Source organism: Muntiacus reevesi, chromosome 21, assembly GCF_963930625.1.
Source record: "Muntiacus reevesi chromosome 21, mMunRee1.1, whole genome shotgun sequence".
NCBI lineage: Eukaryota > Metazoa > Chordata > Mammalia > Artiodactyla > Cervidae > Muntiacus > Muntiacus reevesi.
Genome location: NC_089269.1, coordinates 25,122,490 through 25,136,164, shown reverse-complemented (window position 1 = coordinate 25,136,164; position 13,675 = coordinate 25,122,490). Strand labels below are relative to the sequence as shown.

The following is a 13,675-nucleotide window of genomic DNA, read 5'->3' as shown; positions in this document are numbered from 1 at the left end:
TTTCTCATCCACATTCTACTTTTAAAAGATTTACTCAATAATGAAATTAAGCTGTATCATAGAATTAACATAGGTCCAGTCCTTTTTTTACTTATAAATCTGTAGTATAAAAACCAATGTTCAATAAGATGACACAAATAACAAAATACCTTTACGGAGGGAATTGTATTAGTCCCAAAACTCTGCCTCCTTTTATAATGAAAATCCTGAGAACCAGAATGATTAATTTGTACCAGAGTGAAACTAGGCCTGGAACCCTGCCACCTGCTTCTGCCTCTTGTGTCTTTTCTCATATATTATGCTGCTTCATCTGACATGAGTGATTCCTATATGGCTACGAAATATAAAATAATGCCTATTACTAAGAGTGAAGCAAAACAACTTCTTCCATGTAAAAGTCATCTAATTTATGTTCAAAAATTAGAATTTTTCACTTTATCCAAGTACTTGCTGAAGCATTTTTCTACTCTTTTGGTTTCCCATATGTGTTCTTATTTATTTGTGGTGTAACATCCAACAGAAAATTCATTAAATTCTTTCGGAAATATTATAAAAAAGTTAGTTAGTTATACATAACTTGACACCCTGCCACTTTTAATATACCTGAAAACATATTTTCACTTATGATAAAAAATGGATACAAATTGATAATATTTTTTAGTTTAAAAAGTTTTATTACCATATTTTGGAATTTAGATTTAATCACTTAAACACCCTTCTAATTAGATGGCAAGTCAGAGATGTGTTTTAATCTTAAGAAACTGTTTCAACACTAAGCCTTAGTTTATTACCTGAAAGGTGGTCATAACAATAGTACTTACTACATATAAGTAGATTTGTTGTGCATAATATATAAAATATGTAGCTAATATATTTAAAACACCTGGCACCATACCTGACATATTACAAACTAATGTTAGTTGTTCATAGAGTTTAACTGCTATTAAAAACATGATACTATTAAGATCCTGCTGCAATCAAAAACATGGGTAATATTAAGATAGCAAAACATAAAGTATTTTTAGTAGTCTACTTAAAACAATGTGTATTTTTCAATTAAAAGGCAATTTTCTATGTTTAATTCAAAATGATAAAGTGTTCTTTAGATAATAAAAAAATTCACATTAAACGTTTAAGTGGCAATTTAACCAATATATGTTAAATAGCATGTGATTTGTAAAACTGAAAGTTAGTGCAACTAACCACTAATACATGTGCTAATCAAAACAAGGTAAATTCAATGTATGATAAACATTTCTCATAAAATTTTTTTTAAAAATTAAGATATCAATGAGAGAGTACACATACAATTAATTTGGTAAAACTCCTTGAATTATTTTTTAAACAAATAAGACATTTCCATATTATATGTACATACCTGGCGTAGGCAAATAACCGACTATCCCATAGAACATGAGTCCCTCTAGGTCCATAATGAAAGTAACAGGACTCAGTCCCATCAAAGTTATTTAGTCCATCTTCTGAATTTTTTGAGGCATGGCTGTGTACCACATCTAAGAGGACTGTAATACCCATGGAATGAGCTGTATCAACCAGTTCTTTCAGCTCTTCAGGAGTTCCATAACGGCTGAAGGTAAAAGAGACAGTAAAAATAAGATCACTTCATATTTAAAGGAAACAACCAATTCTTTATTGAGAATCAATTGTTTTACCAGAACAGTATTAGATACTTTAAATATGCAAATGTAGTATGATATATTACTTAGATACAGGTCAAAGTTGCTTAATATTTGCTATCAGGCATTTTTATAAGCATTTAATAAAAAATAATCTGACTAATAACTGTAAATTTATAACCCAATAAAAATTCACATTTTGAGGAGGCAGATAGGAAAATTCCCCTTCTCCATACTCAGAGCTTCTGATTTCCATTGCCAAGGCTAGTTGGTTTAAGAGGCATGGTCATTCCTGTCTACATACCTGGCCATCCCTTTGTATATGCATGGTTGGGGCTAGGGGGCTCTTAGAATACTTCTTTGAGTATCCTTAGTGGCTTGACTGAGGCCATCTCTACTGCACTTACTTATTCCCAGACTGGAACACCCCAAGTACCAGTGGGCCCTGTCACCACCCAAGCAGGAAAGATGGGCAGTTCACATGTACATGGATTTGTGTTAAAAATGGTTTTCTAGTCTGTGTGAAATAGGAAGCAAAACTCACCACCTACAGGAAGACCTTTTTGAACCTTTATAAAGTCTCAATATTGCAGTCAATCATAGTATCAGGGCTTCCCTGATTCTTCAGTTGGTAAAGAATCCGCCTGCAATGCAGGACACCCCAGTTCGATTCCTGGGTTGGGAAGATTCGCTGAGAAGGCAGAGGCTAACCACTACAGTATTCTGGCCTAGAGACTTCCATGGACTGTATAGTCCATGGGGTCGCAAAGAGTCAGACACAACTGAGCAACTTTCACTTCAAATCATAGCATCAACTTTTGCCTTTTAAATAAGTAATCATACTTGTGATGAATTGATTTCTGTCTCTCTTCATCATGACCTACTGCACTATCTAATTTGGCTCCTTTCAAAAGCTTTAGGGACTTCCAAGATGGCACTTGTGGTAAAGAACCAACCTGCCAATGGTGGAGACATAAGAGATGTGGGTTTGAACCTTGGGTCGGGAAGATCCCTTGGAGGAGGAAATGGCAACCCACTCCAGTATTCTTGTCTGGAGAATCCCATGGACAGAGTAGCCTGGTGGGCTACAGTCCATGGGGTTGCAAAGAGTTGGACACGACTGAAGTGACTTAACACATACAAAAGCTTTAGATTTATCTTATGACACTCTACCCATTACTCTTCTTATCCTAGCTACCTGGCCTCTTTTGCCACTCACTGAAAAGCATGTTCAATGAATAAACAGCCTTAAGGTTTTATTCATTCATTCATTCATTCATTCATTCATTCTACAAATACTTATTAAGCAGTCTACTGTGTGCCATAAATTTTTCTATGCTCTGTGATTCACTAGTGAACAAAATAAACATCACTGGCCTTATGGGATTTGTTTTCTAGTTGGGTGATAGGAAATAAATAAGCAAAATATGTGGAATATCAGATAGCAGTGACTGCTCAAACGAAAAATGAAGCCAGGCCACTAGTGGGAAGGGAAGGTTTGTTATTTTAAATAAGGCCATCAGTGAAAGCTTTAAGACTAAGGCAATATTTGGTTGAAGATAAGAAAGAAGTAGGGAGCAAGGCATGCAAATATGTAAAGGAAGAGTGTTCAGAAATAAACAGGCATTGGAGATGGAAATGAGCATCTGAAGAAGAACAAATGCACTAGTGTGGCTGGAGTGTAATGATCAAGAAAGAGAGGACTCCAGAGACTGTCCAAGACCCAGATAACACGAGGCCTTCTGGATCAATGTATGACATTTGGCTTTTATTTCAAAAGAGACCTGAAAATTGTTAGAGAGTTCTGAGTGACATGAAAGTGACATGAGCTGATTTTCATCTTAAACAGATGACGTTGGGTACTTTGCATAAAGCAGTCCATGTGTGGAGGAGAAAGCCAGGGAAGGAGGACAAGAGAATACAGAGTGACCCATTACAAAGCTAATGAAATGACTCAGGTAAGAAGTGGCAACTTGGACAGAGTGGTAGCCATGGGAACAGGAGAAGCAGAAAGATTTGGGATATATTCTGAAGTTACAGGTGGCTAGTTTTCTGATAATTAGAGTGTAGTGTAGACCATACAGGGAAAAGGCAAGTATAATGCAGTTGGCTTAAGTAACTGAAAGACAGAAATGTCATTTATTGCATTAAGGAAAATAACAAGAGAAGAAGGTTAGAAGATAAGAATAGAAATATAGTCTGGAACAGGTTAAGTATGAGATACATACTAGATATTCCAACCTCAAATAAACACAGTATGAAGTTCACAACAGAGGTGAGGACTGGGGACTTCAATTTGGCGGTCGGCATATAAAGTGTATTTAAGCCATAAGAAAGAATGAGTCTTAATGAGACCCTAAAGACACTTCATTTAAATACAGAAGGGAATGGAACCAAGGGCTGAGCACTAGGCGGGCCCATCTTTAGTGGTAAGAAAGAACCAAGGAAATAAAGAAGCAGCAAGAAAAGACGTGAGAAAAACCACAGGGAAGTTTAATATTCTGAAAGCCAAAAAAAGGAAAAAAGTTGAAAGAAGGCGTGAGTAATCAATTGTGCCAAATGCTGCTGACAGGTCAAGTAAGCTAAGAACTGATGATTGACTTAATATGTGGAGGCCATCAGTACCTTATATAAGAGCAATTTCAGCAAAGAGGTGGAGTACCTATTTGGAACGAGCTCAAGAAAGAAGAGAAGTGGAGGAATTAGGGACAATAAGGACAGATAAGTCGTTCAAGGAGAAATCCTATAAAGAGAAATAAGTAAAGGGATCAGTATCTTTTCTCTATGTCTGGAATGCTATCTATGTACTCCCACTTCATCTTCCCCCCTAGATAACACCCCCTTTTTAAGATTGAAAACTGTTTATCTCTTAATCATGTTTTAAATCTCAGTTGCAACATCAGTTTAGATCTAATCTAAACTGGCCAAACCACGAGTTCTATGCTATCCGAACAATTTTCCGTCTTCTTCCTAGCTTTTATTACAAGTGGAAATCATAATATATATGATTACTGGATTTCTGTCTAAGATCAAGGCATCTGGTCCCATCACTTCATGGCAAATAGATGGGGAAAAAATGGAAACAGTGACAGACTTTATTTTCTTGGGCTCCAAAATCACTGCAGACAGTGACTGCAGCCATGAAATTAAAAGACGCTTGCTCCTTGGAAGAAAAGCTGTGATAAACCTAGACAGTGTACTAAAAAGCGGAGATATCACTTTGCCCACAAGGACTATATTCAAAGCTGTGGCTTTTTCAGTAGTCATGGACAGATGTGAGAGATGGACCATAAAGAAGGAAGAGTGCTGAAGAATTGATGCTTTTGAACTGTGGTGCTCGAGAAGACTCTTGAGAGTCCCTTGGAGAGCAAGAAGATCAAACCAGTTAATCCTAAAGGAAATCAGTCCTGAATATTCACTGGAAGGACTGATGCTGAAGCTCCAATACTTCAGCCACCTGATGTGAAAAGTTGACTCATTGGAAAAGATCCTATGCTGGGAAAGATTGAAGCAGAAGGCAAAGTGGACCACAGAGGATGAGATGGTTGGATGGCAATACTGAATCAATGGACATGACTTTGAGCAAACTCTGGAGATGGTGAAGGACAGGAAAGCCTGGTGTGCTATAGTCCATGGGTTAACAAAGACTCAGACACTACTTAGCAACTGAACAGCAATAAGAGCTGGATTGATGTTTATCAGCCACCACACTGTAAGCTCCATGGGGCAAAGTTGGGCGTGTGCAACTTGTGGTCATTCAGATCAGTACCTCTCCAACTGCACAGGACCCTCTGATGCTTTTCTGCTCAGAGAGTCATATGCCTTGGATTTCAGCCTGGGAAGAAGGACAGTTCTGTGGGTAGTTTAAGTCCCACCAAGGGCCTTCTCAGTTACCTTCCTACATGAGTGAGTCTCTTTCCAGAAAAGGATATGAGCTCTAGCAATAATGGCTTCACTAAGTCAGTATTTTCTCACTAAAGCTTAGCCTCCAAACATGACAATTTCAGCAGGCTAACTGGATTTTCTGTACCAGAAATCATTTCATGAAAAGCAGTGTTAAATCAGGCTAGTCTCTAAGGTTTGATGAGAGAAAAATCTATGATCTGAAAAGAAAATGCTCAGATTTTATTAACTCTGTTAACCCTAAAGTAGGTCATAAGATAGCATATGGAATACAGAAATTCATTCCATTTTTAAATTTTTTTGTTCACATAAGAAAATGGATATCATGTCCTTCATTTTACCTTGAAGCTGCAAAGAAGCTTGTGATTTGGTAACCAAAACTGGCATAGTAAGCATGTTCCATGATCGCCATCAACTGAATGCAATTATATCCTGTATAAGCAAAGGTCAAATAGAGATTAAAAGCCACATATAAAAAGAGTAATAAAAAAAAAACATAAACACAGCCCCCTGTTTAAAAGGCATTAGGTTTCACACATAATCTAAGGTCTGGTCATTTTAAAAAGTTCCACTACTTTAACATCTTTTTCTTGTCTGACCTTCTAACACAAAATTGGACAGTTAGTTCTTGAGGGTTATAGTCTAGCTATTTGAAATGTCTTCATTTTAACAAGTAATAAATGATATGCAAATATGCTCTTAATTTGGCTTTAGAATATTAAAGATGACAATCTGCATATGCTAAACTTCAGTTGCACTTGTAATATTCATTTCAAAGATTATGAAAGCCAAATAAAAGTAACTGATTGCATGCCATATACATTATTTCACCTTTTTCTTTATATTTCTCTTATTTCTAGCCTAAGATATACCATCAAATCAATTTTTCTAAAAGGTGGCTTTTATGAAGCCAGCATTAATGCTTCCATTTTCCACTTCCATTTCCATTTTTAGGTGTTTCTAGCAGCTAAAAAATTACTCTACAGTCATCCATGTGTAAACCTGTGTGCACACACACACAAGTACACAGACATACATCTTTCCTTGCTCTATCTGAAAATGTTTTGCTTTAACTCTAAATGAACTGACTCAAAAAGATAGGTATGTCTTTTTAAATGTTCTTAATACTTAAAAATACTTATTAATGTGTTTTTAATGTAAGCAAATAATCAGACTAGAATAAATTTTGGTCTTTTAAAAAAACTAAAAAATTCTTTTTCTTTAAAGAAAAATTTGGTAAAATTTTCAAATATGATTTGACTGTCTTCTGCACTGTACATAGAAAATGTTCTTATTCTGTTCTCAAAATCTAATTCATGTTAGTATAACTTCTTGTGCACACATATTTTAGTACATAATTAACACTGGAACAATTATAAATTCACATTCATAAGTAGGGATTCATAAGTCTAAAGGACAACATAAACTCCATGATTCAGAATCTGTTGAGACATTATTACCTTTGGCTTTGCTGTTAAAAAAGAAACAAATTAGCTCTCTCAGTTTAAATATGTGTGTAAGCTATTTCTCAATAATATGTCAAGTATAGTACTTAATTAAAAATATAGAGTTTGTTGTTTATTTCTCCATTATGTAGTAAGTATTAATCTTATGAGCAAATATCAACTTATATATTTTATTATTTATTTTATGTCATTAAACATTCCTAAGCTTATTTAACAAACTCCAGGAGATGGTGAAGGACAGGAAAGTCTGGCATGCTGTAGTCCATAGGGTCGTAAAGAGTTGAACATGACTTAGTGACTGAACAACAACAAAATTATTTATGGCGACAGTACTGGACTATGAAATTCAAACACAAAGAAAAAGAAAATGCCTGTGCTGCTGAAAGTTCTGTAAGATATAGTTCATAAACAATTCATTACAGCATGAGATGAGAGAACATCTCAAATATAACAACCTTAATATAATATCTATTAAATATAATTCACATTCACTTCATACATTTAATTAATTATGGTTTCTGGAACCTGACCTCACCATCTCAGGTAATCAAATACCTATGTAAATGAAAACTTCATCATGAGAGACTTTCCTCTAGCCAAAATGTGGACTGCCTATTAGAAACAGACTAATTAAATGTAGTTTATCTTTCTGCCTAGCTACTGGAGCAGGTGCTAATATGCTGCGAAACGATGAGAAAAAAACCTATAAAAAGAAGATAACAGACTTAGAGCATTCCCAATCAATAATCCAACACCATACTATTCACTCTCGTGTTTGTTCCCATGAAGACAAGGTCTGTCATTAGAGTACAATATACAAACGTCTAGAACAATGTGTCTCACACAGAAAGATGCACCATAAATTTCTGTCAAATAAGTCACCCTAACAGAAGCTATATATACAATGGCTCTGAAACAAAATGAGTTCCAGTTACTTACAAATGTAAGATCTTTTCCCCTACCAGACTAAACCGAACAGGCTATAATCAATGACCACTTAAATTGATAAAAATTCTCTCCTGCAGAAAAGTAATTATGCTTATGTTTTTATCTACAATTTTGGAAGCCATCAATTCACAATTACTTAAAATTGAAATTGGAATAATATCTTGAATTCTTATGTTCTATCTTTATTCCATTTCTCTTTTCTATGCTATCACTATTACAAGGCAATTTGAGAAGCCTAAAATAAAATGCATTCTATTACATATTTAATCTCTTAACACAAAAAAAAGACACTTGTAATTAGCTTTTCTAATAAGAGAACAGACTCATTAAAATTTTATCTGAATAAAAATCACAGTTATTACTTACCAAGGTCTTTGATTCTTGGTAGTACATTGCATGTAAAATGTTTATAAGAAGCTATTTTTCCTTCATAGGAAGAAATTCCCACGTGAGATTCATAAATTCGTAGACCTTTTGGCTTCTTTGGTTTGGAATGTTTAAACTACAGAATATTAAAATTACATATAGAATTAGACCAAAAATGCAGATATGACACTAACCAATTAAGCATGTTAAATGAAATGATGAATTAACTCAAACACTTTGAAGCTACTTTCACATATGAAAGGCACTGTCTACCTCCATTAAAATTTCTTTTGGGAAAAAAAATCCTTGTTAGGATCATGGTAATCGACCTATTTTAAAAGAGAAGTCATGCAATGACTTATGGCTTATCACTGACTGAAGATGTATTTTGAGCCTAAGCCTTAGAGAAAACATAAGAACTGTGAAATGAATATATAATTATTAAATGCAAAGTGTTTATCAACAAGCTTCAGTAACTTAAAGGACAGAAAATTGAGCTCAAAGATACTTATAACTCTTGTCAGTAAGACTGCCTTAAAAAATTACTCCAATTAATGTGAAACAGATAGCCAGCCCAGGTTTGATGGATGGTACAGGGTGCTCAGGGCTGGTGCACTGGGATGACCTTGAGGGATGGGGTGAGGAGGGAGGTGGGAGGGGGGTTCAGGATGGGAACACATGTACACCCATGGCTGATTCATGTCAATGTATAGCAAAAACCATACAATACTGTAAAGTAATTAGCCTCCAATTAAAATAAATTAACTAAAAAAAATTACTCCAATTAATACATTCTGAAAAAACATACATTCACGAGACATCTTCACTGTTCCTAAGGACCCTGATTCTGCTTCAGACCCAAATAATGAGAAATATTACACCACTTGAAATTTTATTTTAAATGTTTAAAAATCATTTAAAAGATGTTTAAATCCTTATCGGGTAGTACATATAGATTTATTGTTCTGCCCTACCCCTATTTCAGAAACACATGCTCAAATAAAAACTCACTTTTACATTTTATTGGCTATAGATGATGGGCTCTGATACATGTATAGCAAACAGGTGCACTATGATGTAAAATATTAAATCGGTGGTGAAGAGAGAAGTTGAACATGACTATAAAAGTTATAAAAGTAAAAATTAATTTTCCTAGGAATATTGGGCAAGCATTTATTTAAGGATGTGTTGTTCTTACTTTATACGAGTATTCTGGATCCCAGTGTATCCAATCATAGTTCACATTACTGCCTTCACGAGTCACATACTTTGCCCACGGTGAAATACGGTACAAGATTTCTCCACTTTTACTCCTGATAACAAGCTAAAAAGAGAACAAGATGTTATTGTCTTAAAATACTTCCAAAATCTAAGCTAATGCATGATAGTCTATGAGCACTGTGACAAGGAAGGAATGGGGGAATGAGCTTAAGAATCTACACTGCCATCCAGATGTGTGACTTTAAGGATGTTTAAATTCTATGAACCTTGCTCTCCTCATCTGCCATGGTATATGATCCTTAACGTCATTTCCAGCTTGAATATTTTATGATTCTCTGACAATTTCCATCATTGCCAACCAACCATTATAGTAGCTAATTAAAGTAAGCATAGAGTAGATAGTAAAAAAGACATGAATATTATTGCAAGCTACTGTCAATAAATCAACCAACAGAAGGAACGAAGCTTACTATATTAAAAAAAAAAAGGTGATGAGTTATATCACCATCTCTTCCTTTTTCTTTTCATAGCAATTAATGATAACGTTTTCAAGAGGTTAAAGGAGAAAAATGGGTTTTGATAAATAACTGCATTATATAGACAAACACTACCTTTCAAATATTTTTCACTTTTTACTTCTTGTATACCTTATTCCAAGTATGCTTTACCACATGAAACCAAACACTTTCCTTTTTAACCTTTTATTTCTATATTTGCCAACAGTATCACTAATGCTGTCAGTACAAAAAATAACAATAAAAATGCAAAGGCAATTTTTACAGACTCCACCAGTTTAGACTTAATACTGAATATACGGCTTTGAATTTATCAGCATGGTTAGAGAACAAAGTGAGCTACATGAACAGAGTTTCCAAGTGACTATAGTTTTTTTAAGTTTTTTTTTTTTTTTAATTAATTAAGCCTTCTAAAAGCAGGCAGCGTGTAACAAAAAATGTTCAGATCAGGAACTGATCTAAATGCTGAGTGATCAGTACACCCTAAGCATTGAGAAAGAACATATTCCTCAGTCTCCTTTAACTGAGAAAAGCTCAAGTATGCATAATTCTTGGTAATAAAATATTTGTAGAATGCTCTATAGCTTAGAAAGGACTTTCACAGTTGCATCTCACTTGATTCCAGGGAATCTTTATAACCCAAATATTAAGTGAGACTAAATGAGCAGCCAGAGTTCCAAAGTTACCAAGTGGCAGAACCAAAAGCTGAGCAGAGCTTCTGACACTCACTTGCTTTTGCTTAACAGGCTTTCATGGCACTTCCCTTAGACACCGAAAAAGAATAAATCATGATTTAAGATGAAGGGGACAGGTGAGTGGTAAAAAGAAACGTCTAACTTACATGAGCTCAATTTTATCTCTTTAGTTATGCCTCCCACTTATTAAAGCCTATCACAGCTAAGTACTGCTATTATTAAAATAGTTATCACAAAAATATAAATGAATAGGATTAACAGTGTACAGGAGTATTTTATTTCCCAAAATAAGTTCCTTAAGTCACATACATTTCTAGTATAGTACACACAGTGTTATATGTGAGAAAAGGCTTTTTTGCTCACTCTTCAACCCAGGACAGGCTATGGGGAAATAAAATACCAGAAATCGGTGTTTCATGAATAGCACCCTGCCTAATCCATCCACCTATCTTTTCTCTTTTTTGCAAATGACTCTACAGTCCCCTCAAAGGATGATCACGAATCAATTATTATTTTTCAAAGTGTCTGCTGGCAGAGAGAATATTTAAAACTCCAAGCAAAGAACATATAGAATATCCTTATGCTGAATATAATTTCCACATTCTTTGGAAAATTACTTATCTTACAGTACACATGAACGTCTTTGGAGGCTACTGAGTAATAGAAAGCTGGAAGGAAGATTCCTTCTATGGGTCTTCCTCGCTCCTACATAGTTTGCTGGATATACTCACAATATAAGGTCCTATTGATTACAGAGGTCATTTCTCAGAATTGTGTTTATGGCAAGCAACCCTGAGGAATGAGATAATGTTTTCTGTGAAGACAATGGACAGGCTTCCTTAAGGCTTCTATAACAGAAGGTAAATACTCCTCAGCTATGAGGCAAACTAACTGTGTGCATAGCATCAATCTACACCACACAGCATTATCCCTATAAGACTTGGAAAGCAAGCGGAACCACTACTAACAAGGGGAACCACTGCAAGTCTCTGATTCAGGAGTCCCGTGTTTTCTACCAGAATCCATGAAACAGTAACAGGTTAACTTACCAGCTTGAAGGTACAACAAAATAAAATCCTACACCCGACAATGGATTATTTACTCATTCCTGAATGACTTTAATAGTTTTGTTACCAAAAGCTCCAGTTCTTCATTTCTATTAGTGTTTTATATTAGACATTCCTATTCATCAATTTTTATAATGTTGAAGGTTGATGTGGAAACTTTTAATTATTCAATCCTTTCCTTTTTTTTTTTTTTTTTTTTTAGCAATAAAAGTAGATCCTGGATCTCTGAATGATATGTAAAACAAAGCTTCCCACCAAATCTGGAACATTTCACTATAATCATAACAGAGAAGGGAAATAAATTTCTTGATTCTTCAGGCTCCTGAATTGAAGGGATTTTTGCTACAGAAGTTTAAGTTTTCCGAAGAAACATACTGGCTGACAGTAGCCACCTCTCTTTGCCTTTGATTTGTTGTTTCTAAACTGTGTTGTAATAACCAAGAGTATTGTGAAAGTGAAAGTCGCTCAGTCGTATCCGACTCTTTGCAACCCCATGGACTGTACAGTCCGTTGAATTCTCCAGGCCAGAATACTGGAGTGGGTAGCATTTCTCTTCTCCAGGGGCTCTTCCCAACCCAGGGATGGAACCAGGGTCTCCCACATTGCAGGAGGATTCTTTACCAGCTGAGCCACAAGGGAAGCCCAAGAGTCTTATAGTAAATCTAAATAACTCAAACTTGAGAGACAATCCAATGGATAAAAAATATGGCTTTTCTGGACTAAACTCTGCTCCCAAAATCTTTTTGGAGGGAGAAAGAGGAGAGATGAGTATACTTCCTGAATTTGTGTTTCCTTGAGTTCAGATTCAGATAAAAGATTTTTTAGATGAAATAAGACTTTATATCATTAATTTACAACCTCAAAATAGCACATGTTATATGGCAAATTGAAAAGAAAGAGCTAGCTTGACTGATTTTTCAACAATAAAGTCTAATAGCTGATGGACAGAAGCGTTTTCTCAGTACTAGCAAACTGAAAATCTTATTCACTACTAATATGAGTATAAAACAGCATGAATATTCTAAACAGCAATTTGACAATAAGAATCTAAAATTTTTTAAAAAGTAATTCTCAATGACTCAGCAGTTCTAATTACAGAAGTTTGTCCTGTGGAAATAATCAGAGAAGCGCCAAAAGAACTATATAGTTATCTATTAATCTTAGTATTATATTTATTAGCAAAAATAAAATGTTTGAATAGTGTATGCTTGTTAAAAATTATACAGTGAATTATATTGAAGGTTACAAGAAAATTCTTTCAATTTATACCAAAGAATGCATGAGAAGTGAAAAGTGAAGTCGCTCAGTCTGGTCCGACTCTGTGCGACCCCATGGACTGCAGCCTACCAGGCTCCTCTGTCCTTGGGATTTTCCAGGCAAGAGTACTGGAGTGGGTTGCCATTTCCTTCTCCAGGGGATCTTCCCAACCCAGGGATCGAACCCAGGTCTCCCGCACTGTAGACAGATGCTTTTACTGTCTGAGCCACCAGGAAGTATCTTCGTAATGTGAATACATACAAACTAAGAGGCTAAAAATTATTTAAGAAACAGAAAAAATACTGAGATGGTTGCCTATGGACAGATAAATTAATAACAGCTTTTATCTTCCAGTTGTATCTTTCTATATTGCTATCAATTTATTTCCTTGTAGAGCTTCTATAATCATTAGAAGATAAGTAATTTGATAAGGGTTGCCAATAGATTAATTATATAATTGGGTACACATTTGTGGACTTCTGCTGAAGGTGCACATAGGTGTGTGTATAAATGTTAAAAACAAAACTTTAAAAATTATATTAATATCACCACATATCACTCCAAAAAAATCCAATCACTTTAAAAGAATATACAAAAGAA

The 13,675-nt window shown here is 35.0% G+C and overlaps 1 protein-coding gene across 1 annotated transcript in view; it reads right to left on the bottom strand.

Annotated features, from left to right (window-relative positions):
* The window catches only part of GBE1 (1,4-alpha-glucan branching enzyme 1), a 290,948-nt gene that overhangs the window by 134,891 nt on the left and 142,382 nt on the right, over positions 1–13,675 (bottom strand). Inside the window, exons 4-7 of the mRNA XM_065913821.1 lie at positions 9,519–9,644; positions 8,321–8,456; positions 5,882–5,972; positions 1,379–1,588 (exon numbers count right to left, since the gene is read on the bottom strand). Of these exons, the coding sequence (XP_065769893.1) occupies positions 1,379–1,588; positions 5,882–5,972; positions 8,321–8,456; positions 9,519–9,644 (563 nt within the window). The remainder of the gene's footprint in view (positions 1–1,378; positions 1,589–5,881; positions 5,973–8,320; positions 8,457–9,518; positions 9,645–13,675) is intronic.